Source organism: Clupea harengus, chromosome 24 (assembly GCF_900700415.2).
Source record: "Clupea harengus chromosome 24, Ch_v2.0.2, whole genome shotgun sequence".
NCBI lineage: Eukaryota > Metazoa > Chordata > Actinopteri > Clupeiformes > Clupeidae > Clupea > Clupea harengus.
Genome location: NC_045175.1, coordinates 8,907,686 through 8,929,764, shown reverse-complemented (window position 1 = coordinate 8,929,764; position 22,079 = coordinate 8,907,686). Strand labels below are relative to the sequence as shown.

The following is a 22,079-nucleotide window of genomic DNA, read 5'->3' as shown; positions in this document are numbered from 1 at the left end:
AAAAGAAAGTATTAAACATGAAACGTGGGTGTAAATTAAAAACCACTTTCAATGCACCGAATACAATTATGAAACAATATAATCAGCATTCAGATCAATACTAGCAATTCTAGCAGTACAGTCCACCACACTTACCAATAAGAGGTGGTACACTAATGTATATCAAAAACAAAATTATGTCAGTACACGTATGTATTTAAATACTACTATAGATCCACAATAAAATATTGCAATGATAATGTTCATAATGAATATCACCATTGGATACATTGGTCTGATAAATACACAACACCTGAAGATAGTGGTCCTGATGTATTGCTTGTTTTTTTTCTTTCCATTGAGTTGATATGTTAACAGAGAGCGAGCCAAAAATAAAATGGGTCATGGAATGATGAAGAGTCTGGATGCGCTCTGTGGTACGAGAGGTGGCTATTAAACTAGTCTGTGGGCACAAATACATTTGATGAGGGGGGCCTTGTGCAAAGATGTGGGTTTGAGAGCTTACATTTACCCGTCACATCCACAAGAACAGAAATCATTGACTGTAAAAAAAAAAAAAAGTATGGACCGCATAGTCATGCCCTTACAATATGAAACTAAGCCAAAAGTTTGTCAGAGATGCTGCGTGTTCAAATTGGGGCCAGATTATGTACAGGAACTGGTGTTAATGTAAAAGCAGGTATAGTACAACTCTGCATCTTCATGGATGTGTGTGAGCACTCAGTCTACGGTTCTTTGCAGTGTTTGAGTAGCAGACACATTTGTCTAATAATAAGTCAGATTTTATTCACACAAGCGACACACTGCAACACACGCGTGGATATATGGAGACGACACAGGACACACACACGCAGGCCTGAGGTCGCTGTGAATTTACACTCTACATTTTCCCCATCCCGGACTGTCCTTCCTTCAGGATCCCAGGAGCGGTGGGCAGCTTTTAAGCGCCCGGGGACCAAGTGAAGTGAATCGTCCGTCTTGGTCAGGGACGGACAGGAGTGTTCTGTTCTTTTGTCTAAAGGGCATTTAGGCAACCTTGACAGGTTAGAGGCCTGACATATGGGCATACAACTTCAATTTAAAGCCAATAAAGTTTTTGCCCCCCTTTTGAAACAGCAGTGGTACCGTGCAGTAAAATGTTGAACTATATATACTCATACACAAATATTTTGTGCTGTGCACTGTTTGACAGGACAATTTTAAGGAGAGGACAGCATTTGGGCTTTTTTTGCCATCAACCAACACATTCAAGCTCACACACACACACAAACGTTAAACAATTTTATTGAAAAAGCATTTAGGACAACAGTACTGCATCTTTGCTGGTCATCGTCTGTTCCACTCAGAAGGCTGAAGTGGTTGTGGCTAGCAGCTGAGCTGGTTTAGTAGTCACTGGCTGTTCTGACTGAAGTGCCTGTGGAGTCTTGGGAGGCTGCAGTGATTGCACCGGAGGTTGCCAGATGGGTATCTGATACCAAGGCTCCACTGGCAGTTGAGGGGTCATATGTTGGCTGTGGTGTTTGTGGCGGCGAAGGAACTTTAGCAGACTGGTGATCTACCAACGGATCAGATGGACAGGACAGAATCATGTCCTTTTCTGCTAACTGGATACTCATGGTGTGGATGCCATTCTGTAAACAATGAAAGATTATTCATTTTGGGGAAAGTCATCTTGCCTTGAATGATTGCAAACACTTTACATAAATAATAACATACATCCCAAATGAATATAAAACCCACACACACACACATATATATATATATATATTTATATTAATTAAATTTGGTCATAGTCAAGTCAGATAAATTACTAAATACTTAAAACACAAACATCCATTTGGACGATTATGATTTCCCTTCAGTAGCAAACACTACTTACCTCACGACTCATCCCACAGCCGGTGTAAGGTGCTGAAAGAGACACCATCCCTGGACGAGAGTGGAGACGAAACCTGCACTGGACTCGTGCATTCTCCAGGGGAAGCCACCTGCCTTTCACTAAAAGGCACAAAAAGCAAACTTATAAATCATTACATTTAGGTAATTTAGCAGACGCTTTTATCCAAAGCGACGTACAAAGGAGAGAACAATCAAGCTACGAGCAATAGAGACCTAGTGTAACAATAAATACTAAACAAAAAGCGCAGGGATGCAACTACTGTAAGTGCGAGTTAAGTACTAGTAGAAGTGCAAGAAAGGGAGGTGCTCTCTGAAGAGTTGGGTCTTCAAGAGCTTCTTAAAAGGTAGAGAGGGACTGTCTATTTTGACATTAGTAATAATTGTTCAGACTTTAAATCGCACAAGCGACACACTGCAGCACACACGTGAATACATGGAGGCGACACAGGACACACACACACAGGCCTGAGGTCCTAGTGAATTTAGTCTCTGCTTTCCCATCCTGGACTGTCCTTCCTCCATGACCCCAGGAGCAGTGGGCAGCTTTTAAGCGCCCGGGGACCAGGTGAGGTGAACCGTCTGTCGTGGGCGAGGACGGACCAAGAGTGTTCTGTTTGCATGTTTTTTCTGTTGGGGTTCTTGGTGGAGGAAACCCCTTGTGAACACGGGGAGAACATGCAAACTCCACACAGAAAGGCCCGGGAGATAACCCACCTGAGCACTGAATGTCTGGGGAGGACCTGCCCCCCAGAGCCAACAGCGCCCCATGCGGGAATCGAACCCATGACCTTCTTGCTGTGAGGCGGCAGTGCAAGCACCTGTAGAGCCACCGAGCAATAGGTTTAAACAGTTAATATTTAAAAACACACAAACTCACCATTTACAGAGAGTTTCTCCTCGAGTTTCTCCCCAAAAAACAGAACTTGGATTGAGCGTTTTTTACAAATGATCAGCGGAGGTTCGTGTCTGGGGCAGGTCGCCTGTATGGGTCTTCCATACCAACGCAGGTTAAGAACATACGCAGAACCCTACGAGTAGCAAACCAGTGTTAAAAAATACCAACAGAAACACCATTACAGCGGAATATTGAAATTGGTACACTTGTAATGCCCATCAGCTGCAACTATAGCACAGTCTGTTTATATGCAGTAAGGTGGCCTTACAAATCAAAAATCAGCATGTAAATATACCTGCGGTCGGACAAAACACCCATCGAAGCGAGATACCAAAAGAACGTCCCCGTTTACCATCATTGGCAAGATGTTACAGTAGGCAGGTAGTTCAGACAGGGAGAGGGGCAAGCCATCCGCTAAAAACAAACAATATAATTGAACTACACCTAAAATGGATGGGGGCGGGAAACTAGCAGTGCTTAAGAAAACAATTCACAACATGTGGTCGCACATGGCGCTCGTTAAGCACTCTTAACCTGAATAGTAAACCCGTTTATCAACTCAACCCTCAATCAATACTCACGAGCAAAGACATGGACATTTTCGACATCGTCTGACGCAATCGTCACGAGGATTTTATCCTCTTCGCACAGAACATCAATGTCCACTGGGAGCGAGTTGTCCAACCGCCACTTTGAAAGGTACTTTTTGTAAGCGGCCTCAGCCTTCGCATTAGCTTCATGGTTGGTACCCTGTGGCTGCTTGTAGCTGATCAGTTCATCCTCAGAATTACGCATGCCTCGAGTTTCATTTGGCAATAATGCGCCAGTGTTTGGCGAGGTCTTCACCACATTTTCGACAGATCCAAGGCACTTAGGCAAAACGCCGAGCAAAACAATGAAAAGGCACACAGCCACACAAGCACGGGGTATCCTAATCATTTTGATCGACAGCTAAAAGCCACATGTGGGTGGTACCACTGTCTAATATTCATACAAGCAACCACAAATTAAACAAATAAACCAAACCACCAAAAATGATCATGGAGACAACTCTTAGGCCACACCAGGAAAAACTAACAACACTTGTGCAGCTGGGTTAAGTAGTATTTTAAATGCATAATTAACAGGTGTTTGAAATGCATTCTCAAACCAATCACATTTCGTTTTTGAAACGGTGGAAACTCGTGCGCACAAATTGAGATGAGTTGTCCATTATAAACTTTTAAAAATAAGTGTTTTTTTTTTTTCCTAAACAACGTTATTAGCATTATTAATATTTAAATGGCCAATTAGGCTACACCACGTTATAAAATACCGTGTGTAGCTGGTAGACCAATTCACTATCTTATAAATATACGTTTCATCAATACATGTTTTAACCGCTGAGTGTCGCTCATCAATAATATCTATCCACCCGGACAAACTTCTCCCTTTCATGCAACGACTTGTGATTGGTCCGAATTTATTTTATTGCCACCCAGGCCTACCAATAGACGATCTCAGTCGGGTGCGAGAAGCAACGATGCTGTCCACAGAGCTTTCTGACTGTGGGAGGGACGTAGAATTTCAGGTATCCTAGTTGTCCCGGGCAATACCGAGCAAATGCCGCAGCGACTAGACATTTAGCCGAAGCGAAGACTTTGCAGACTGCCGACGAATCACTGGGGACTAATTATCGCCTGCAGTAGAAATAGTTTCAGTTGCCAGACTTCCTTAATGTAACCAATGCTGGGATAAAGTAGTACAGACTAGTAGGGATATATTGAGAAAGGTTATGATGCGATCACAATAACGGACTAAGTTGGTGTGGTTTTTGTGATTTCAGTGCATCAGACGTCAATGAAAAATGGATGAAGGAGGAATATGGGGATGAGGGGAATTGCCTGATCTGAGCAGCGCGAGAAGCCACAGAAATACACCTGCCAGATAAGGAAACCATTTGTCGAATTTGAGAAGTTCAGCAGTATGGCCTAATCTAAATAGCCTAATTGTTCCAGTCCACACTTCACTGATCAAGTAACCTACTAAACAGTTGTTTTTTTTTAATCGGGAAGCTTGTCGCCGTTGATTTAGGCTTTTTTTTAGATAAACAGAATAGTAGGCTAACGATCTGACGACAGATGAACTTGACGGTCTGGCCATGGGACGCGCAAGGACTTAGAAAAAGTAAGTCCTTGGGATGGGTGGGGTTTCAATGCAGCAAATGCCAGAGCAGCTGGGGGCGGGGAGGGGAGGCGAGCAGGGATAGTGGTGCTGATGCAAGGGATGTAGCGCTGAGCTGACTTTGTGGGGCGGATTTTTTATTTTGGAAATCGAGACTCGTTCGTAAAAGAACCCCTAAGCAGGTAATGATTTCTTAGGCACTTTTTAAAAATATTTTGTCAATGCAGTAGGCTAGCCTAATCGTAGGGAATTACAATCGGAGAAACAGTTATGTTGCGTTTACGGAAACCCGACGTCCTCCAAACGTTGAATCGATAATGAACAATAACGTTAAAGTTAGTGCATCCCTCAAGCACATAGCGACAAGCCGAAATAAGGCTGTTCAATCTTATTTGTCGGTCTGCCAGACAACAATAGCCGGTGCAGTTGACTGTTCATATTCTCACAGGCCATCTTCACGAACAGGCATGTGCCGCAACGGCAGTCGATCTTTATTTTAACTGCTGTGTTGGATTAAATGATCTTAGGTTAACATTGTACTACAGTAGCAATAGGCCTACTTGGTTGAAAATCACTGTGAAATCCACAAACCTGCTACTACTAATACAACGACCATAACTTGATGTCATTAAATAGTACCCTGTAAGTCATGAGATCTGCATTATAATGTAACTTCACCATGGAGTTATTTTCGTCTTCTCATTGCAAGTTTGCTGTTGTAGTGAGTAAATGAGTAAAATTGTCTATCTCAAAGCGTTATTATGGAAGAGAAACCATCACGTTATTTTTCCATGCCACCCTTTATAAATAAATGATGACTAAGAGAAACTGAATATTTACGATCCTCCATATTGGCTCCTTTCTGGTTTCTGCATGGTCACCAGTGTGTACAGCCTATAGCGATATCACCTAGCCGGTACAATATTAACTGATTTCTCCCCCCCCCCCCCCTCTCTCTCTTTCTCTCTCTCGCAGTGAGTATGTTAAAGGCCCTTGCTGGAATATGCTTCCTCCATCTCACCACGATTGTCCTCCTCTTCATTGCCGTCATTGACGATGTAAGGTGCCCTTTGTGTAGAGTGAGAACTGACACCTCTATGTCCTTTGTGTTTGTCTCTGATTTTGTTTTGTTTTAATTATACTGCAAAATGCATGCTCACAAGCCAGACATAAGTCAACATCAATACCAGGTTCACTTATTCATACCCTTTACTTGTTTGTTTAGTCCACGGCCAGTGCATTTGCAAAATTTAGTTTGGCATGATGACAAATACTTAGGACCTCATACAAAAGTTCAACATTATATGACATCAGTCACTGAATGGGAGCTAGATCTTAAAGAACATAGAGTGGAATGTGGCAATAACAGGTGATGGCTTTACTTACACTGTAAACCCATGCAAAGAAGTGAATGTATTGTGTTGTATTGTACTGCCATGTACTGAAACGAGGCACTCGAAAGGCCGGTAGATTATAAAAATCAAGAATAAGGAATAACTGAAAATGACAACGTAATTTTACTGTCAGCACTGCACTTAATTGTATTGTACTGTATTGTATTGTATTGTAATTTACTGTATTGCACATATTGCATGGCGTTGTGGCATTGTATTGTATGAGCTGTGTTTTGTGATGCGCAGGCATGGTGGTTCACAAACAGCCTGTACTCGGACATATGGGGCCGCTGGGTGATGGAGTTTGATGATGAGGTCTGGGTCTACACAGATCTGCCCAGCTCCTATCGGAGAGGTAAGAAACTACTCTGAGGGCAAGTCTCCATACGTGTTTATGAATCACTAGGTGTAATGAAAGAAGTGCAGAGGGATAGCTTTTTGTGTCCATTCATCTCCTTATGCCTTTACTTTATGAGTAGCCTCTTTCTGTCTGTTTGTCTGCCTGTCTGTCCTTCTGTCTGTGTCTGTCTGTGTCTGTGTCTGTCTGTCTGTCTGTCTGTTTGTCTGTTTGTCTGTTTGTCTGTCTGTGTCTGTCTGTCTGTCTGTCTGTCTGTCTGTCTGTGTCTGTCTGTCTGTCTGTCTGTCTGTCTGTCTGTGTCTGTCTGTTTGTCTGTCTGTCTGCCCATCTGTCTGTCTGTCTGTCCTTCTGTCTGTGTCTGTCTGTCCTTCTGTCTCTCTCGCTCTCTTTCTGCTTGTCTGTCTGTCTGTCTGTCTGACTGTCTGTGTCTCTCTCAGTCTGTGTCTCTCTGTCCATCCATCTGTCTGTCTGTCTCTCGGCCTTTTTTGATTGACTTTCAGTCTGTGTCTCTCTGTCCATCCATCTGTCTGTCTGTCTGTCTCTCTGCCTTTGTGATTGACTTTCAGTCTCTGTCATCTCTGTTTTATCCTCCTCCACAAACTACAGGAATCTGCACTTCAATTCAATTTCATTTGACTCATTAATATAGTTCCATAACATTGTACCTCATCACTGATTGACCAGTTCCCATCACTCCTATTTGTGTCACTCCATAGACTATGACCTGAACTGTTTTGATCCCTCTTGTGTCCCTTGATAGACTATGACATGAACTGTTTTGGTTCCTCTTGTGTCCCTCCATAGACTATGACATGAACTGTTTTGGTCCCTTGATAGACTACCTAGGTGCGGTGCAGGCATTTGCTATACTGGCCTGCATGTTCGTGGTCTTCTCCTTGTTCGCCTTCATCTACCAGATCTTCATGCTGGACAAAGGGGAGAGGTTCACAATCACCGGGGTGCTTCAGCTCGTCGCCTGTGAGTATGCACACCAGGGGCTTGCAGAATGCATATACTCTATTTTTATATATATACACTTTACGAGGGGCTTGCAGAATGGATATGCTATATTTTTATAGAGATCGATAATTCCAGTTATGCTCTGACTGTGCAGTGAAATGCAGTGAAATACACAAAGGGACTAAAATGTATTTTAAGGACACTTTGGGAAGAGCCAAGGCACTTCATATAAACTGGCTTTTTTTTTCCAGATTTTGGGTTGGCATTTAAGGGTAACGCTAATGATCCCCACAATGATGCACACGCTCTCACCCCAAGGCTTTGAGTTGGTGCAGAGGGTTTGTCTTTACAAAAGTGTCAGTCCACGCTCACTACATTCATTTAATCACACGCCATGTAAAATGGCATGTAATAAAATGAGTTAAAATAGGATGAAGGCAGAAATTAATATGGGTACACGCATACAAGTCCTAACATTTGATAGAAGACTTAAATAGGCTTCAAAAGTCAAGCCTGCCTTTCTCCCTCAATCTCCCTGTCACTCTCTCTCTCTCTCTCTCTGTCTCACTTACACTCACACACACAAACACATACAACTGTAAAACAAAAAATAGGATGACGGCAGATATAAATATGGGTCCTAACATTTGATTAAAAAAAAGATAGAAATAGAGACTTCAAAAATCAAGACCACCTCTCCCCCTTAATCTCCCTGTCAATCACTCTCTCTCTCTCCCTCAATCTCTCTCTCCCTCAATCTCTCTCTCTCTCTCTCTCCCTCTCTTTCTCTCTCTCCCTCTTTCTCTCTCTCCCTCTCTCCTTTCTTCTCAGGCTTCTGTCTAATGGTGGCCCTGGCTGTCTACACAGACCACTTCCACAGAGGGGAAAAGGAGGGCTGGTATGGCTACTCCTACATCCTGGCCTGGCTGGCCTGGCTCCTGTCCCTCCTCACCGGCGTGCTCTACATCATACTGAAGAAGAAGATGGAGTAGAAAAAACACACACGCACACACACTCACATACACACACACACACACACACACACACACACACACACACACACACACGTCCACACACTCACATACACACACACACACACACACACACACACACATACACACAGAAGCAGCTGACGCTGGTATAGATTGGGGCCGGGTCATGGCCGAAATGCAGGCCAGATCGGGGCTAAATGCAGGCCAGATCGGGGCCAGATAAAGGCCAAATCTGTTTCAGAGTCAGCTGCATTCTGGGAAATGGAGGCAGGGGCTCGGGGGTCTTCAGGTCCTTAAGAGACATCTCAGCTGTCACTTCACACCTACACACCTCTGATAGACCAATTATGCTCTTCGTCGTCTCGTCTTCCTCTTCTCGGTCCACGTGGTCCCCCTGCCCTTGCTCTGTGTCACTGACTGAGCTCACCGCTGGCATTCCTGACTAGCTGCTACCAGCTAACACACCTGATTCAGCTAATCAAAGAACAAGATAGCTACACCGGCTATGATTGAGTGCGCTCAAAGCAGGTATACATAGAATATATGCAGGGGGGGGGACATCTTAACATCTCTCCCCCTCTCTCTCTCTATCTGTGTCAGTATTCTACATGCACCACCTTAGACGTAGCACTGTCTGTTAACTCAAATGTCACAAATTTGCCATCATCTTGAACACTTCGTTCTTTATTCTCTTACCACCCCCACCCCCCTACCACCCCCGCCTCTACACACACAAATCAGTAAGGGGTTGGATGTAATTACAAGACTGAGACTTGGTCTGTGAGGAAATTGATTTAGCCTAAATAAGTTATTTTGCAATGTGTGTGAGGTGCTAGCTTTGCTCAAATGTTCACTGCTTTGCACAGCTGGATTTATTATTTAATTACATTATTTATATATATATATATATTTATTATTGAAAACAGAGGTGGAAAATCTGTGCTTGGAAAGTGAAGCCTTTTCTACAGCAATCACTTTGTGCCTAGCAACCAGCACAATTAGGATAGATACGACGTGTAGGCCGCTGACTCCGAGCCTTCTGAGGGTCCAAAACCTGGCAGGACGTTTTATTTCCTGAACCTGAACTTTCACACCTCTGTTGAGAGCTTACAGATATCGATTAGTATTGGTGGGAATAGGGCACCTTTCCGTGCTAGAACTAGAACCTTTTGGCACTAGAACTAGAACCTTTTGGCACTAGAACCTTTTGGCACTAGAACTAGAACCTTTTGGCACTAGAACTAGAACCTTTCCGCACTAGAACCTTTTGGCACTAGAACTAGACATTTGTGTTTTCTGCACAGCTATAAGAGACTCAGAGAAAAGGGCGTTGCCACTGTGAGGTAGGGAGAGGGGACACAAGAAGGCGATGAGATGTTTAAAAAAAAAAAAAAGAAAGAAATATGTATAGTATAGAAATATGTATAGTTATATGTAAGTATGGTATATAAAGACAGAGTAATGTATAAAGACAGAGAGATATATATGCACACACGTTGTCATTATGTAAATGGAAAGCGGACCTTCTACTTGTTACGTGTACTTGCTAAGAGCTTCGTTCAGGTGAAGTCAACTTGCCAAATTCAAGTCAAATTTGTGCTCGTCCCACAAGTTCCCATTCACCAGTGCAGTGTAAATGCTGGGGGTGTCAGCATTACGAGGACCAGAATCATTGTGTCACTGTTCATTATTTTCATTTTGCAATTTTATATCATAAATACTTTGTTTACAAACTTTTTTTGCTGTTATTTTTTGAAATATATCAATAATACCTCTGCTGGATGAGATGTATATAAGGCAGGTTCAGGCGTGTATCTGTCCCTGAGCTGATCAATGATCAATGAGGTGATCAATCACGTGATTAGATGGTCTTGCTGTTCTGAAAGATTATATATCAAAAAGTACACTTTTGGGGGATTACGTCATCAGACAGGTGGGCTATGCTTTTGTGTAATGGAGGAAGCTTTAACTGGCTTCTGAGATGAGCTGCTAAGTTTGCCAATTCTAGTTCGGCATTACCATTAGCCACAAAAAAAAAAAAAAGAAGAGTACCATCATCTGGGATTTTAACTTTCTGGTTAATTTAAGGTTATCAAATCTACATAGACCCCCCCACCACCACCACCTGACATAATGTAGATTGTGTAAAAGGAAAACCCTCTCCCATGGTGGCTTTCCAGAACCACTTTGGATAGCACAAATCTAGATTCACCACCTGCAGTTAAGTGATGTACTATTCTGCCGAGTTTCTGTCCTGCAGTAGGGGACTAGTGTAGTCCAAGGTTTGACGCAAAACTAGTGAAGAAATGTTTCATTACCTCTGTCACACAGAATGTGTGGATTCATAATGGAATTCCGTCTCATCTCAATAAACCAACAAATGAAACAAGACTTGGCAGTAATTATTTGTTTTCTGTTTATTTGCTAATATATTTACATCTGACATTTATATAATCATATACTTCAGAAATCAAACTTCCAATAAATAGATAATCTCTGTAGCCTCACAGCTCAGTCGCAGCAGGCTGCGCATCAAGACGTGAATGAACACTGTGCAGGAGCTCACAAGATGGTGGGACTCCACTATAAACAGACAAAATCATCCAGGGCGGCCATCTTGTGCAAAAACACATGATCGAACCACAGATGACATTTCAGCTTTGACAATAAGACAAATAAGGAATGCGTGTTGAAGTTGCATCCATAGTGAACTTAGTTTTTTCTTAAACGGACATTCCAGAAACAAAAAGAAATGTAAGTGTTCTATCTGCACCAGGCAGAGCGGGTGGAATGTTCCATTGACCATGATTTTGTAGGGGGGGTGTGGGTGGGGGGGTGCAGATGAAATGGGTTAAACTAAATGCCCTGGCCAGAGGGGGTGATTCTCTCCTGCACCACCAAATGGAGAAGGTGATTCTCCTCAGCCGAGAGAAGAGGCCTGCGAGGGAGAAAAGAGAAAGTGAGAGAAAGAGAAAAAAGAAAGTGAGAGAAAGAGAAAGTAAGAGAAAAGAGAAAGTGAGATAAAGAGAAAAGAGATTCACAAAATAAAATGGGACAAAGACAGAAACGAGGGAATGGAGGAGACCAGACACAAGAAAGGGGTGAAAAAGGGGAGATGAGGTAGATGACAAATAAGCCAAAGAAAAATAAGAAGAAATGAATTATTCAAATTTGAAGGAAAAAAGAGAAAAGAAACAGATGTTGAGAAGGGAGAATGTCTCATTAGTCAAAGAGAGCTAAATACAGAAACAAAACAAAAAATCACAGTTAAATTATCATGAGAACTGAACGAGAACTATTGGTGCCATTGGGGCAAATCATGACACAAGTGCACAAAGCAACAAATATGAGTCACAAATATGAATGTGGGAGACGTACCACAACTCAATCTGCAGAGATTTTAGGGACTCCGTGTCTTTCTCTTGACAGGCCATCTAAAAACACACAAACTCACTCTCAGTTCAACCTACATTTATTCATTTGGAAAAGGCTTTCACATTTACATTTGTCCGTTTTGCAAATGCTTTTACAATTACATCCATTAATCTGGCAGAAGCTCTTACCTTTAAATCTACATTTCTTCATGTTGGTAGAAGCTTTTACACTCAAATTTACTTTTGATTTATTCTGCCCCTAAAGCAACCTACAAAGGAGACTGAATATAATTTGCTGGTTGAAGAACTATACGTCAACACTAAAGACTACAGTTCCCTAGAGCATCAGATACGAGTGCAAAGGCACAAGGAACTAAAAGAAAGTGCTATGACGACCAACAGGCTAATAAGTCTTGAAGCCAGTTCTAATAGTCAAGACTGCTACAAAAAAATCCATAGCAGATTCATTCATTCATATATCCATCCATTCATTCCTTCATTCATGGTACCTAGTTTTGTTAGGGAGAAATAGCTTAATGGTAAACACAGCCCACGAAAAAAACAGAAACACTTCAAAACATCCAAATGCAATTCAGACCTCATGTCTTTTAAAATTTGGTGTGGTTCACTGGACTTGAAAGCCACTTTGGATAATCGAGCATGTGTTCACGTTTCACATGCATGCACATCTTTGGTGCCACGGCAACATTAACCTGGGCACTTACCACAACAGACTGCAGGAGCAGGAAGATGTTCTCTGCGAGGAAGGTCACTGAGGGAAAGACACAGACCAAACAAGAGACGATTAAGTCAAAAGCCGTGGCAGCCATTTGTGTTTTTTCTGACCTAGTGAACTAAGCCGTTGGTAAATGTCAGGGAAAAAACATCTCTCCCCGAGAGGAAACGCTTCACAAACAAACGGCCCTGTAGGAATGCTCGCAATGCCACTGCCTACATTCACAGTCATCTGAAGTGTAACCGTCACGCTCAGAAGAAGTGAATGGAGAAAAGGGCAAACTGCGATCACCCTCACATGCCAACACAACCTGCCCATCATCTCCCCTGCTTAGTCCACTCTAAACAAGCCCATAAAACCCTCTTTACCCCCCCCCCCCCCCCTTAATCCCCCCCAATCTGAGCAGCTTCTGGTCCACTATTTCAACCCGTCATCTCCAGACTGTGAGCTCTCATCAGAATCAGGTTTACTGGCCAAGTATGTGTACACACACACACACACACACACACACACACACACACACACACACACACACAGAATTTGGTTCCGGCCATTGGTGACTTTCAAGCAATACAGATAATATACAGACAGTTTCCTCTGAAGAGCACAGGTCCTGTTTCCTGTCTGTTGAAGAGCACAGGTCCTGTTTCCTGTCTGTTGAAGAGCACAGGTCCTGGTGGGAGGGCATGGGAGCACCAGCCATGTTTCTGCTGCCCTTACTGCCTTCACTGCAGTCTGTTCCCATCCTGTCTGGTGTTTGCTCCGAACCATAACACAGTGCCCAGGCCTCATCAGGCTCCTCAAGACTATCATCCCCCCGACTAAACTCCACCCTGACTTCATGATTTTGATAACCCTCACATGCTCATAAAACCTCAGCAACAACCCCCATCTGAAGCAGAGGAGCCCCTAATTTGAGACAACTCAGAACTAGTTTTATTTTGCCCCACTTGAAGTAACCCAGTTACGACTTTAAACCATTCCAAATGTAAACAAAGCGATGCCGTATTTCAGTGCCCCGTTTCTTTCAGGCACAAGTTGTCTTCAGACTCTCGTCACGTAGTACCAGTCATGTTTAGGCCCCACAAGACTATCATCTCCCCTACTCAAGTCCACCCTGAACTCCCTCCCTCCCCATCGGACACAGAGGTGAGCTCACCTTGGCTGTGCGAGTCGAAGGACTCCCAGGCGTACCTCTCCAGCGTCTGGGCGTGCTCAGGAAGTAGCTTCTGAGGCGGGGGCTGAGGAGAGCCAATCAGAAGACAGAGATTATTAATATTTTTGTCATCACCACCACCACCATCATCATCATCGCTTATGTGCAGTCCAATCATAGCATGTATAATGGACAGTGTGCAGTGGATATTCTACAGCTGTACTGTATAATGGACAGTGTGCAGTGGATATTCTACAGCTGTACTGTATAATGGACAGTGTGCAGTGGATATTCTACAGCTGTACTGTATAATGGACAGTGTGCAGTGGATATTCTACAGCTGTACTGTGACACAATGTGGGAACAGACTGCTTAATCAGGCAAGGACACCAAAGGATACGTTTGATGATTAAATGGCCACACAAACCCCATATACATTGATGCTATTGGTTTTCTAACACGTTATATTCTGAGAAGTAGCTTTCTTTAGCTATTTATTTATTTGGTTTGTTTGTTTGTTTGTGTTGAGGGAGACCCACCTCTAATAGCATGAGCAGGAGCACTCTGGAGATCTCACACTTGGCCATGAGGTCCATAAACGCCCCTGAGAAACACAAATAAGCCTTTAACACACTAGCAGTAAAACATCGTCAATCACTATTTAATTAAATTATTTTAAATCCTCATTAAGCTTAAGAGATAAATATGAATTCACTTGAGTTAAATGTGTCTGAAGATATATTTTTCTTTACAATATGTTTGCCTTTTTGTAGGTTTTAGACCTGTTGTGTCCTAGTGTTTCACTGTGTTTTGCAACTTCAAACCTAAAATATCAATGTGACAAAAACAAAAAGTGTGCTGGCCCTTGGAGCATGAGCTGCCTACACCAAAATTTACATCACCATGACTCCTCTGCGTTTGTGGAAGTGAGCATCAGTACAGTAATCAGCAAGATAAGACTCTCTGCTACACACCGTGCAGCACGTCTCTAGCTAGACAAGAACTAGACAGGAACGACTACATATATACGCTATCTCTACAGCAGACATCAGCACCTCTTCAGCTAGATAGGAACTACTACGTAAACACTGTATCTACAGCAGACAGTGGTATGTCTCAAGCTAAACAGGAACTAGCAGAGCTTTGTGTGAAGCCACTAATAGACAAGCGTTTGAATGGTTCTGGTTGAGATCGTCGTTAGACAGATCCTAGACACTGCACTTAGGACAGTCATAACCTGCTCAGTCAGTCATTTTAGATCGGTCATGGCCATCCTAATTGTTACGTGGATATAATGTAAGACTTGCGCTGTACAGGTCCTTTACGGATAGTTTTGGGCTGGGGTGGTTGTGGGTGAGACCATTTGAGCCGTACCGACGGGGGTGTTTGTGCCGGGCAGGAGTAGTCCTCTCTCCTGACAGGTGAGCTGCATCTCCGACAGCACGGCCAGCGCGCCATCATAGTCACCTGTCAATCAAAATCACATACATAAGTGTATTAGCGCCACAGAGTTTATGAAATTACACTGAGAGATAAATAAACGTTTCATTAAAGACACACCCAAGCCGCATCCTGTTCAGGCAAGCTGATGTCCCTTGACTGTCCCAAGACAGTTTACAGAGGCCAGAGTGTTTGGATACCATAATAGTCTTTACCAAATAGTAATGTGAAATTTGTTGTCCAACAGTGGAAAATCCCGTGAAGACCTTCGACAGTCTGCCATCCTGGTGAATAAATGTATCTATATTCTGTGTTCGTGACCATCGGTACTTACGAGTGAGGATCTTGCAGGCGGCCATCTCCCACTGTGACAGCAGGGACTCAATGGGCATCTGTGTCTGCAGCTCTGCCGCTCGCTGGAAGTGGACTATCGCCTCTCCTGGTCGGTTCATCTCCTGAGGGGCCGATAGGTGAGTGAGTGAGTGAGTGAGTGTGTGTGTGTGTGTGTGTGTGTGTGTGTGTGTGTGGGGGGGGTGGATGAATGGAGGTGGGGAAGGATTTGAGAACATTTAGAGTTAGTGTGGGTGGATGTAGGACAATGAATGGGAGTGGGAATTGATGAATGATTATAATTTCCCCATGTATTATTTACAATAACCAAAATGAAAGCTCCTCTACTAAAAACTATACAGAGTGTGTACCACTTGGCCCTCCATCCATTCATTCATTCATTCATTTACTTCCGGGTTTCAGACAGAGCAGAGCAGAGCGGTGTTGTGAATCGTAATGTCCATTCTACTGTTTCTAAGTTCCAAGTTCCTCTACAGAAACCTATATGTTACAGTGCATCGCTGAATTGTTACCTTGAGAGCATTACCCAACTCCAGACACAAACTAGCGGCCATGACCGGCTGGTTCATCTCGATGTACACCTACAGGACAGGAGATTAAAAAAAAAAACATCACACCAGGCATCACCAAACATCCCTCACATTCTCAAAAGTCTCAAGTCACCACTCGAGTCACAACAAATCACTTCCGGAAAACAGGCCCACTGCATTTCTTTTTAAAGCGTGAGAAAATGCCAATGTGGTCTGGTCTCTTTGTAGTTCATGAACATTTCTTTTGTTTTCAAACCCTAAAGAGAGAAGACTGTTTAAGAGTGCTTCATAGTCACACCAGTAATGTGAGGGTGCTCTACAATTTCACCATTAATTAGGCATGTTATTGTTGCTTGCATTGCTATTGTGGATATGTGAACTCAATCAACAATACTCTGCCACCCATCCCTCCAAAATCAACTGGCATCGTCCTGACAATACCCCCCTCCGCCCCCCAAAAAAGCGTAATACAACCCAAAATCTTTCAGACAATCACGTAAAACAGAACAGACGCTGTATTTGGTACCTTTATGGCAAAGCTGTAGCAGTTGAGCGCGGCCTGCAGGTGCTCGTCGAAGCCTGGGGCCTGGAGTGCCCTGTTCTCCCGCTCGGAGAGCAGGAAGAGGCGGGCGGCGTCGGTCAGTGCCAGGGCCTCCCCCGGGGCGTTGAACAGGGTCTGCTCGCACCTACACAAAGGCGGTGGTTGAATGCAAGGCACCTCACCTCTGGTAAGTATGGGTCTTCAGAAATCAGGAGTTGCGGTTAATGGCAGCGATTGGCACGGAAGCAGCGCAGAGAGAGGATGCACATGCAAGATCCTCTCAGTGATTGAGAGAGAGTGTGTGTATGTGTGTGTGTGTGTGTGTGTGTGTGTCTGTGTGTGTGTGTGTGTGTATTTGTGTCTGTGTGTGTGTGTGTCTTTGTATGTGTGTGTGTGTGTGTGTGTGTGTGTTTTCGCATTTACAGATGCATGCATGCATGTAAGTGTATGTGTACGTTTATATACATATGCACGAATGTACATACCGGTATGTACTGCATGTGTGTGTATTTGAAAGGAGATCAAAAGCATGCACTGCATAGACTGGGACATGGAATATGCATGCAAAATGTTTTCCGTGTGAAGGTAAACATCTACAGGAAAACATTTTTGCTTTCTATGTGAAAAAACCCATCCCCATACACCCATTCACTGCTATAAAGCAAAGAGAAGACTGTGCCATCGCCGAGACCAGGGTAGGGTCCCATGGATAATAGAAATGCTCTTGATTAGCAGGTAAGCAAAGTGTGTAAGCGTACACCGAAACCCAGTTGCTGCAGTTATGTGTGTAAATGACTTGGTGGTCAAAGGTTAACTTACCGAGCCATAGCCAAGTTACAGAACGCTGCATACTGAAGACAGTCCTGCTGTTTCAACTCTTTGGCTAGCTGACCTAGAAAAGAAACCAAAGTAGAAATTATGAATGGAAATTCTATGGGTTAGGCGCAAAGTAAACTTTCTTGAAATAACTTGAAACTTGAAAGTCACTGCTACGCAAATGTGCGACATTCAAAATAAAATAGTTGATTAAACGTTTCCAGCGATAAAAACAAAGCAATTGAGAAATACCCCATCTGCAGATGATGAAAGCGGTGCTTTGTCTGTCTTAAAAATGTTGCTGTCACTTACCAAATTGCTCGCTGGCTTCAGCGACATTGGGTTTCCGAAGGAATCGCCTTCAACGAAAGATAACACGGTCATTTGATTAATGAATCCGCTTTAAACTGTCATGTAATCGCCATCAATAAACGATGCTGTCAATTCAGTGTATGGTAAAGCATACTAATAGAACATTAAAGCTAACTAGCTAGCATGGCAGGTTAAAAACAAACGCAATCTCTGCGTAAAACTAGGCCGATTAGGGGCTGCTTAGTGGATAAAACGGCTATATTTGGTATGACAACATTCCCACTAAAGCTTTTGTAAAATGGTTGCTGATAAAATCTTTGTTTTGCTTGAGGAATCTCGCTATAAATCATTATATCGATGCTACTGCTAGGTTAGCTCTCCTACTAGCCTAACCAGCGAGCTATTTATTAGACAATTACTCGTGTTTTTTGAGTGAAATATATATTTACTATTGTATCTCATGTTTAGCGAAAGAAAGCATTAACTGTTAGCCGATACGAAGAAGAAAGGGCTTACTTTTTCAGTTTATTTGACACTGCTCGATAGCGCGTCAGGAAGTCTCCTTCGGCTGCCATGATTAATGACAACACAAAAAACGTGCAGACATGTCATACTAAACCTTCCCATTCTTTGCACACTGGAGGCGGGACTGTGAGACTTTGCTTGCCATATCACATCAGACAATGGCTAGACGGCATAAAATGACTCCCCGCCATTGTCAATAGGAAGATGGTTTAATTAAACCAAAACAGACAAAATAGTTGATGTAATTTATTAGCAACTGGCACCTTGAAACCACAGGTATGAAATGACACGTTTCACTTCACAGTATAACAGCAGAGATTACAATGTACATACAATGACAACAGACCAAAAGGTTAATAAGGCAGTCTAAATATTTTACAATAGAAACAGACTGACTAGGTTACAGTCAGTGATTCATCACAGATTCGCATAGACTGATTCAAAGATCCCATCCTCTGCAGAAGCAGTTTCATCCTGAAAAGAACCAAAGACAACATCAGTCATCATGTCAAATTAATTTGTGCACAGACATTAATGAAGTAGGGCACTAGCCATAGTAGCATATTGATCACGCCAAAGGACAGTTTGTGAGACCTGTTTTAGACTATTCCTATCCCCAACACAACAGCTACTAATAGTTACAAAATGAAGCAAGTGACGGGAAGGAATCTAGCAAGGGAAGCTGAAAGAGTCTATGCTGAATACGGCAGGCATCTCCCTAGAGACTTTAGATGCTGATAATCTTCAGGAGACCCAAACAATTCTAGCTATGCCTTTGAACAGAGGTTAACCCCATTCTAATTCTGTATGTTTCGTCCGTGACTAACCTTTTTCTTTGACCCCTTCTTGCTCTTTTTCTTTGATTGTGTCCCGCTGTTTGACGCTGATGGATCCAACACTTCATAAATCGATGCCGGGCGAGACTCCAGGGTCTAACAGAGAGAGAGAGAGAGAGAGAGAGACAGAGAGAGAGAAGGGGAGAAGCTCCAGGTAAGTCATAGCAGAAATAACACAAAGGCAATATTATTCTATCGCAGATCATTCCTGCCTGGCAGAGTTGGGGGGAAAAAAAGACAGAACGACTGTAAAATTGATTTATATATAGATAGATGTATGGATAGATAGATAGGGACAGACATGCAGAAAGACAAACAGATACAACATAAAGAAAGCTGAGTTTGGAGGACAAACAGTCAGACAGACAGACAGATAGACAGGCAGGCAGGCAGGCAGACAAACAGACAGACAGACAGACAGACAGACAGACAGAGCGAAAGACAGGCAGAAAGACAGACCGATAGGTAGAAAGACAGACAGACAGACAAATAAATAAATAGAGACAGACATGAGTCTTTCTAAGCTTAGCTATGAAGAAAGGTAGATAGGCAGATATAACCCACCGTGTACACAGAGTTGTCAGCGGCCTCTTCCTCATCATTTCCTTCCTGGCCCCCAGAGTCTCCTTCCTGACTGGCCCTCCCTGTGACAACCCTCACGCTTCTGTCACCCTGGTCTCCATGAGCAGCCTGGCTCTAAAAGCAAAACAAAACATGGTCAAACCAAACCTAAACAAAACAAAACAAAACAAATCAAAGACAAATCAAACAAAGCTCAGCTGGTGGAGCAAGGTGCTAAACGACGACAGGGTCATGGGTTTGTTATCTTGGTAGCACACTGAGTGATATAAATGTGTATCTGTATAATACTGTAACTGTCACTTTGGATAATGCTAACGTAGGCATGCTAATGTAGCCATTTTCTGGCCTGTGTGACTGTCACACACACACACACACACACACACACACACACACACACACACACACACACACACAGGCTATAGAAGCTATAGATTATAACCTGAGGGAGGCTACTGAATCAAACCATTTGGCCAACTCTCATCGAGAGCAATAAAGGACTAAAAAAAAGACTGTCGGCTCCTATAAATGTCCTAACTATTCAGCCTGATGAATGCATGCATGCAGTATTCATGCAGAACTGCAATAATGTCTCAGGGACTCTGGGCAGCTCTGGAACGGCTGAACCAAATTCGGGTGAGTTGCATGTACCTGTGAGCTCACTTCTGCATGTCGTACGACGTGCATCTTACTCAACCTATGCTCAGGAGGGAGGCAATTGTTGTAAGCTGTCATGTGTTATTTTGTCGCGCCTGACTCAGAAGAGACACTGGTGTATAGGAGCCACTTAAAAAAAAAAAAACAGAAGTTCACTCAGCTTTGTCTTTGTGTGAGCAGGCTTTGCGTCACTTCGACTTCAAGTGGTTATTTTAAGGATTTATATATATTTTTTGTTGTTGTTGAGGGCGCTGCACTCTAATGTGTAGAGGTATGTGGGTAATGTCACCGCCTTTGACACAAGGGCACATAGAATTCCAGGCAACACATCGTCCTTAACTCTTTATTTATCACGTGTAACAAAGACAATGACAATGACAATGACAATAAAGGCTTTTCTATTCTATTCTATAAAAAGTTTTTTTGCCAACTGGAGCTGATGTGTAGATGAGACACGTTCTGCTTTTTTGTAAGAGAGGATAACACTTTCAAACACATTGCAGAGGGAACAGCAAGCATATAGGGGGCTGTGCAAACCTTAACATATCTGTGCATTACCGGGTCTGCTTGTTATGGAAAGTATGCCATAGTATTCCCACCAGGTCAAGCTTCAGAGAGTTAGCTTCAGCCAGTTTCCCATAGGCTGTTTCATGCACCAGTGTGGCCAATCACACACCAGCGTGGCCTATTGTTGTAGGTTTTTGGTCATGATATCATTGATTATTACCGCTCATCAGTCAGCGCAAAGCCTACCTTGCATATGTAAACAGATCCTAGAGTGCTGAAGATGACAAGTAGCACAGTCAGGATGGCCACAGGGGCGACGACCTCATCCCCTAGACCGTGGTACGTCTCTTCAAAGCCCTTGTCTGAGAGAGAGAGAGAGAGAGAGAGAGAGAGAGAGACTTGTTTATATCCTATGTTATTTACCTACCTTCCATAGCCAAGAAAACTTCAGTCTTCAGACGGATATATGTTTTGTAAAGTCAATGTTGGTCAGAGTTTATATCACTATCACTAAAGTGAATGTTTCAGAAGCAGTGAGAGGGTTAGCAAAAGCATGTAGCAACACTGGTTTCCTATGGCTCAACCAGAAACATGACTGGTTTCCTATTTTTGCTGCAGACTGACGTTCTACCTCCCCAGCCATACTCACCACGCACAAATATATCTTAAAACGAGTGTGGCCAGACTAAAAGCAAGTACATATGTCTTGATTCTGACTAGGACAAAGCAGTTTTGTACTTGTCAGTGGTGATAAAACTTTAACTTTTGAAGCATTAACTTGCTCAGAACCAGTAATAAAATCTCAGTAAGTAAGTTATAATACCTTATTAAAATAATTAAAGACTGAAATGCTGGAAGCAAGTGAAATGCTCTAAAAAACGCCTGGTAAGAAGAAATATCTTGTCAGCATAAAAACAAGCATTTATTGCCTTGATTTATTGCCATATTTCATCTTACTAAAATTCAATTTTTTGCAGTGCATACTCACCACGCACAAGTACGGCCAGGTACACGATGGCATGTTTGCACTTGCAGTGGTACACGCCGGACTGGCGGCT

The 22,079-nt window shown here is 43.0% G+C and overlaps 4 protein-coding genes across 7 annotated transcripts in view; 1 reads left to right on the top strand and 3 right to left on the bottom strand.

The window, feature by feature from the left end:
- Positions 1-1,268: 1,268 nt before the first annotated feature.
- On the bottom strand, positions 1,269-3,823 carry LOC105901549. The gene is made up of 5 exons (XM_012829024.2): positions 3,376-3,823; positions 3,090-3,208; positions 2,777-2,927; positions 1,880-1,998; positions 1,269-1,631 (listed from the first exon to the last, which is right to left on the bottom strand). Exons 1-5 carry the CDS (start codon positions 3,731-3,733, stop codon positions 1,383-1,385), a joined length of 996 nt encoding a protein of 331 aa, XP_012684478.2. The 5' UTR covers positions 3,734-3,823; the 3' UTR covers positions 1,269-1,382.
- Positions 3,824-4,026: 203 nt separating this feature from the next.
- emp1 (epithelial membrane protein 1) lies at positions 4,027-8,720 on the top strand. Of its 2 annotated transcripts, none has more exons than XM_031562230.2 (5): positions 4,027-4,960; positions 5,933-6,015; positions 6,598-6,706; positions 7,547-7,687; positions 8,501-8,720. In XM_031562230.2, exons 1-5 carry the CDS (start codon positions 4,915-4,917, stop codon positions 8,659-8,661), a joined length of 540 nt encoding a protein of 179 aa, XP_031418090.1. In that variant the 5' UTR covers positions 4,027-4,914; the 3' UTR covers positions 8,662-8,720. The 2 variants fall into 2 exon arrangements, with proteins under 2 accessions (XP_031418090.1, XP_012684489.2); XM_012829035.3 differs by lacking the exon at positions 4,027-4,960 and adding an exon at positions 5,007-5,139.
- A 2,337-nt stretch (positions 8,721-11,057) lies between these two features.
- f8a (coagulation factor VIII associated) lies at positions 11,058-18,539 on the bottom strand. 2 transcript variants are annotated; one of them, XM_031562229.2, is made up of 12 exons: positions 18,434-18,539; positions 17,918-17,964; positions 17,609-17,681; positions 16,775-16,988; positions 16,231-16,299; positions 15,702-15,822; positions 15,302-15,394; positions 14,467-14,531; positions 13,931-14,012; positions 12,761-12,807; positions 12,040-12,095; positions 11,058-11,599 (listed from the first exon to the last, which is right to left on the bottom strand). In XM_031562229.2, the coding sequence occupies exons 1-12, from the start codon at positions 18,490-18,492 to the stop codon at positions 11,518-11,520; spliced, it is 1,008 nt and encodes a 335-aa protein (XP_031418089.1). In that variant the 5' UTR covers positions 18,493-18,539; the 3' UTR covers positions 11,058-11,517. The 2 variants fall into 2 exon arrangements, with proteins under 2 accessions (XP_031418089.1, XP_012684476.1); XM_012829022.3 differs by having other exon boundaries at positions 16,775-16,934.
- A 136-nt stretch (positions 18,540-18,675) lies between these two features.
- The window catches only part of si:ch211-243a20.4, a 5,100-nt gene continuing 1,696 nt past the window's right edge, over positions 18,676-22,079 (bottom strand). For both annotated transcript variants that reach the window (XM_042703535.1, XM_042703536.1), the window contains exons 2-6: positions 22,010-22,079; positions 21,268-21,383; positions 19,843-19,974; positions 19,270-19,374; positions 18,676-18,916 (exon numbers count right to left, since the gene is read on the bottom strand). The exon at positions 22,010-22,079 is cut by the window's right edge. In XM_042703535.1, the coding sequence (XP_042559469.1) occupies positions 18,860-18,916; positions 19,270-19,374; positions 19,843-19,974; positions 21,268-21,383; positions 22,010-22,079 (480 nt within the window). In that variant the 3' untranslated portion in view covers positions 18,676-18,859. The remainder of the gene's footprint in view (positions 18,917-19,269; positions 19,375-19,842; positions 19,975-21,267; positions 21,384-22,009) is intronic.

Coding starts and splice junctions, on each gene's coding strand:
- LOC105901549 (XM_012829024.2), bottom strand. CDS start 3,733: ATGATTAGGATACCCCGTGCTTGTGTGGCTGTGTGCCTTTTCATTGTT. Junction 3,209..3,375: donor AAATGTCCATGTCTTTGCTC/GTGAGTATTGAT, acceptor GTTTGTTTTTAG/CGGATGGCTTGCCCCTCTCC. Junction 1,999..2,776: donor GGAGAAACTCTCTGTAAATG/GTGAGTTTGTGT, acceptor TGTGCCTTTTAG/TGAAAGGCAGGTGGCTTCCC.
- emp1 (XM_031562230.2), top strand. CDS start 4,915: ATGAACTTGACGGTCTGGCCATGGGACGCGCAAGGACTTAGAAAAA. Junction 6,707..7,546: donor GCCCAGCTCCTATCGGAGAG/GTAAGAAACTAC, acceptor GTCCCTTGATAG/ACTACCTAGGTGCGGTGCAG. Junction 7,688..8,500: donor GGTGCTTCAGCTCGTCGCCT/GTGAGTATGCAC, acceptor CTTTCTTCTCAG/GCTTCTGTCTAATGGTGGCC.
- f8a (XM_031562229.2), bottom strand. CDS start 18,492: ATGGCAGCCGAAGGAGACTTCCTGACGCGCTATCGAGCAGTGTCAAAT. Junction 17,682..17,917: donor TGAAGCCAGCGAGCAATTTG/GTAAGTGACAGC, acceptor TTTCTTTTCTAG/GTCAGCTAGCCAAAGAGTTG. Junction 16,300..16,774: donor GCTACAGCTTTGCCATAAAG/GTACCAAATACA, acceptor CCTGTCCTGTAG/GTGTACATCGAGATGAACCA.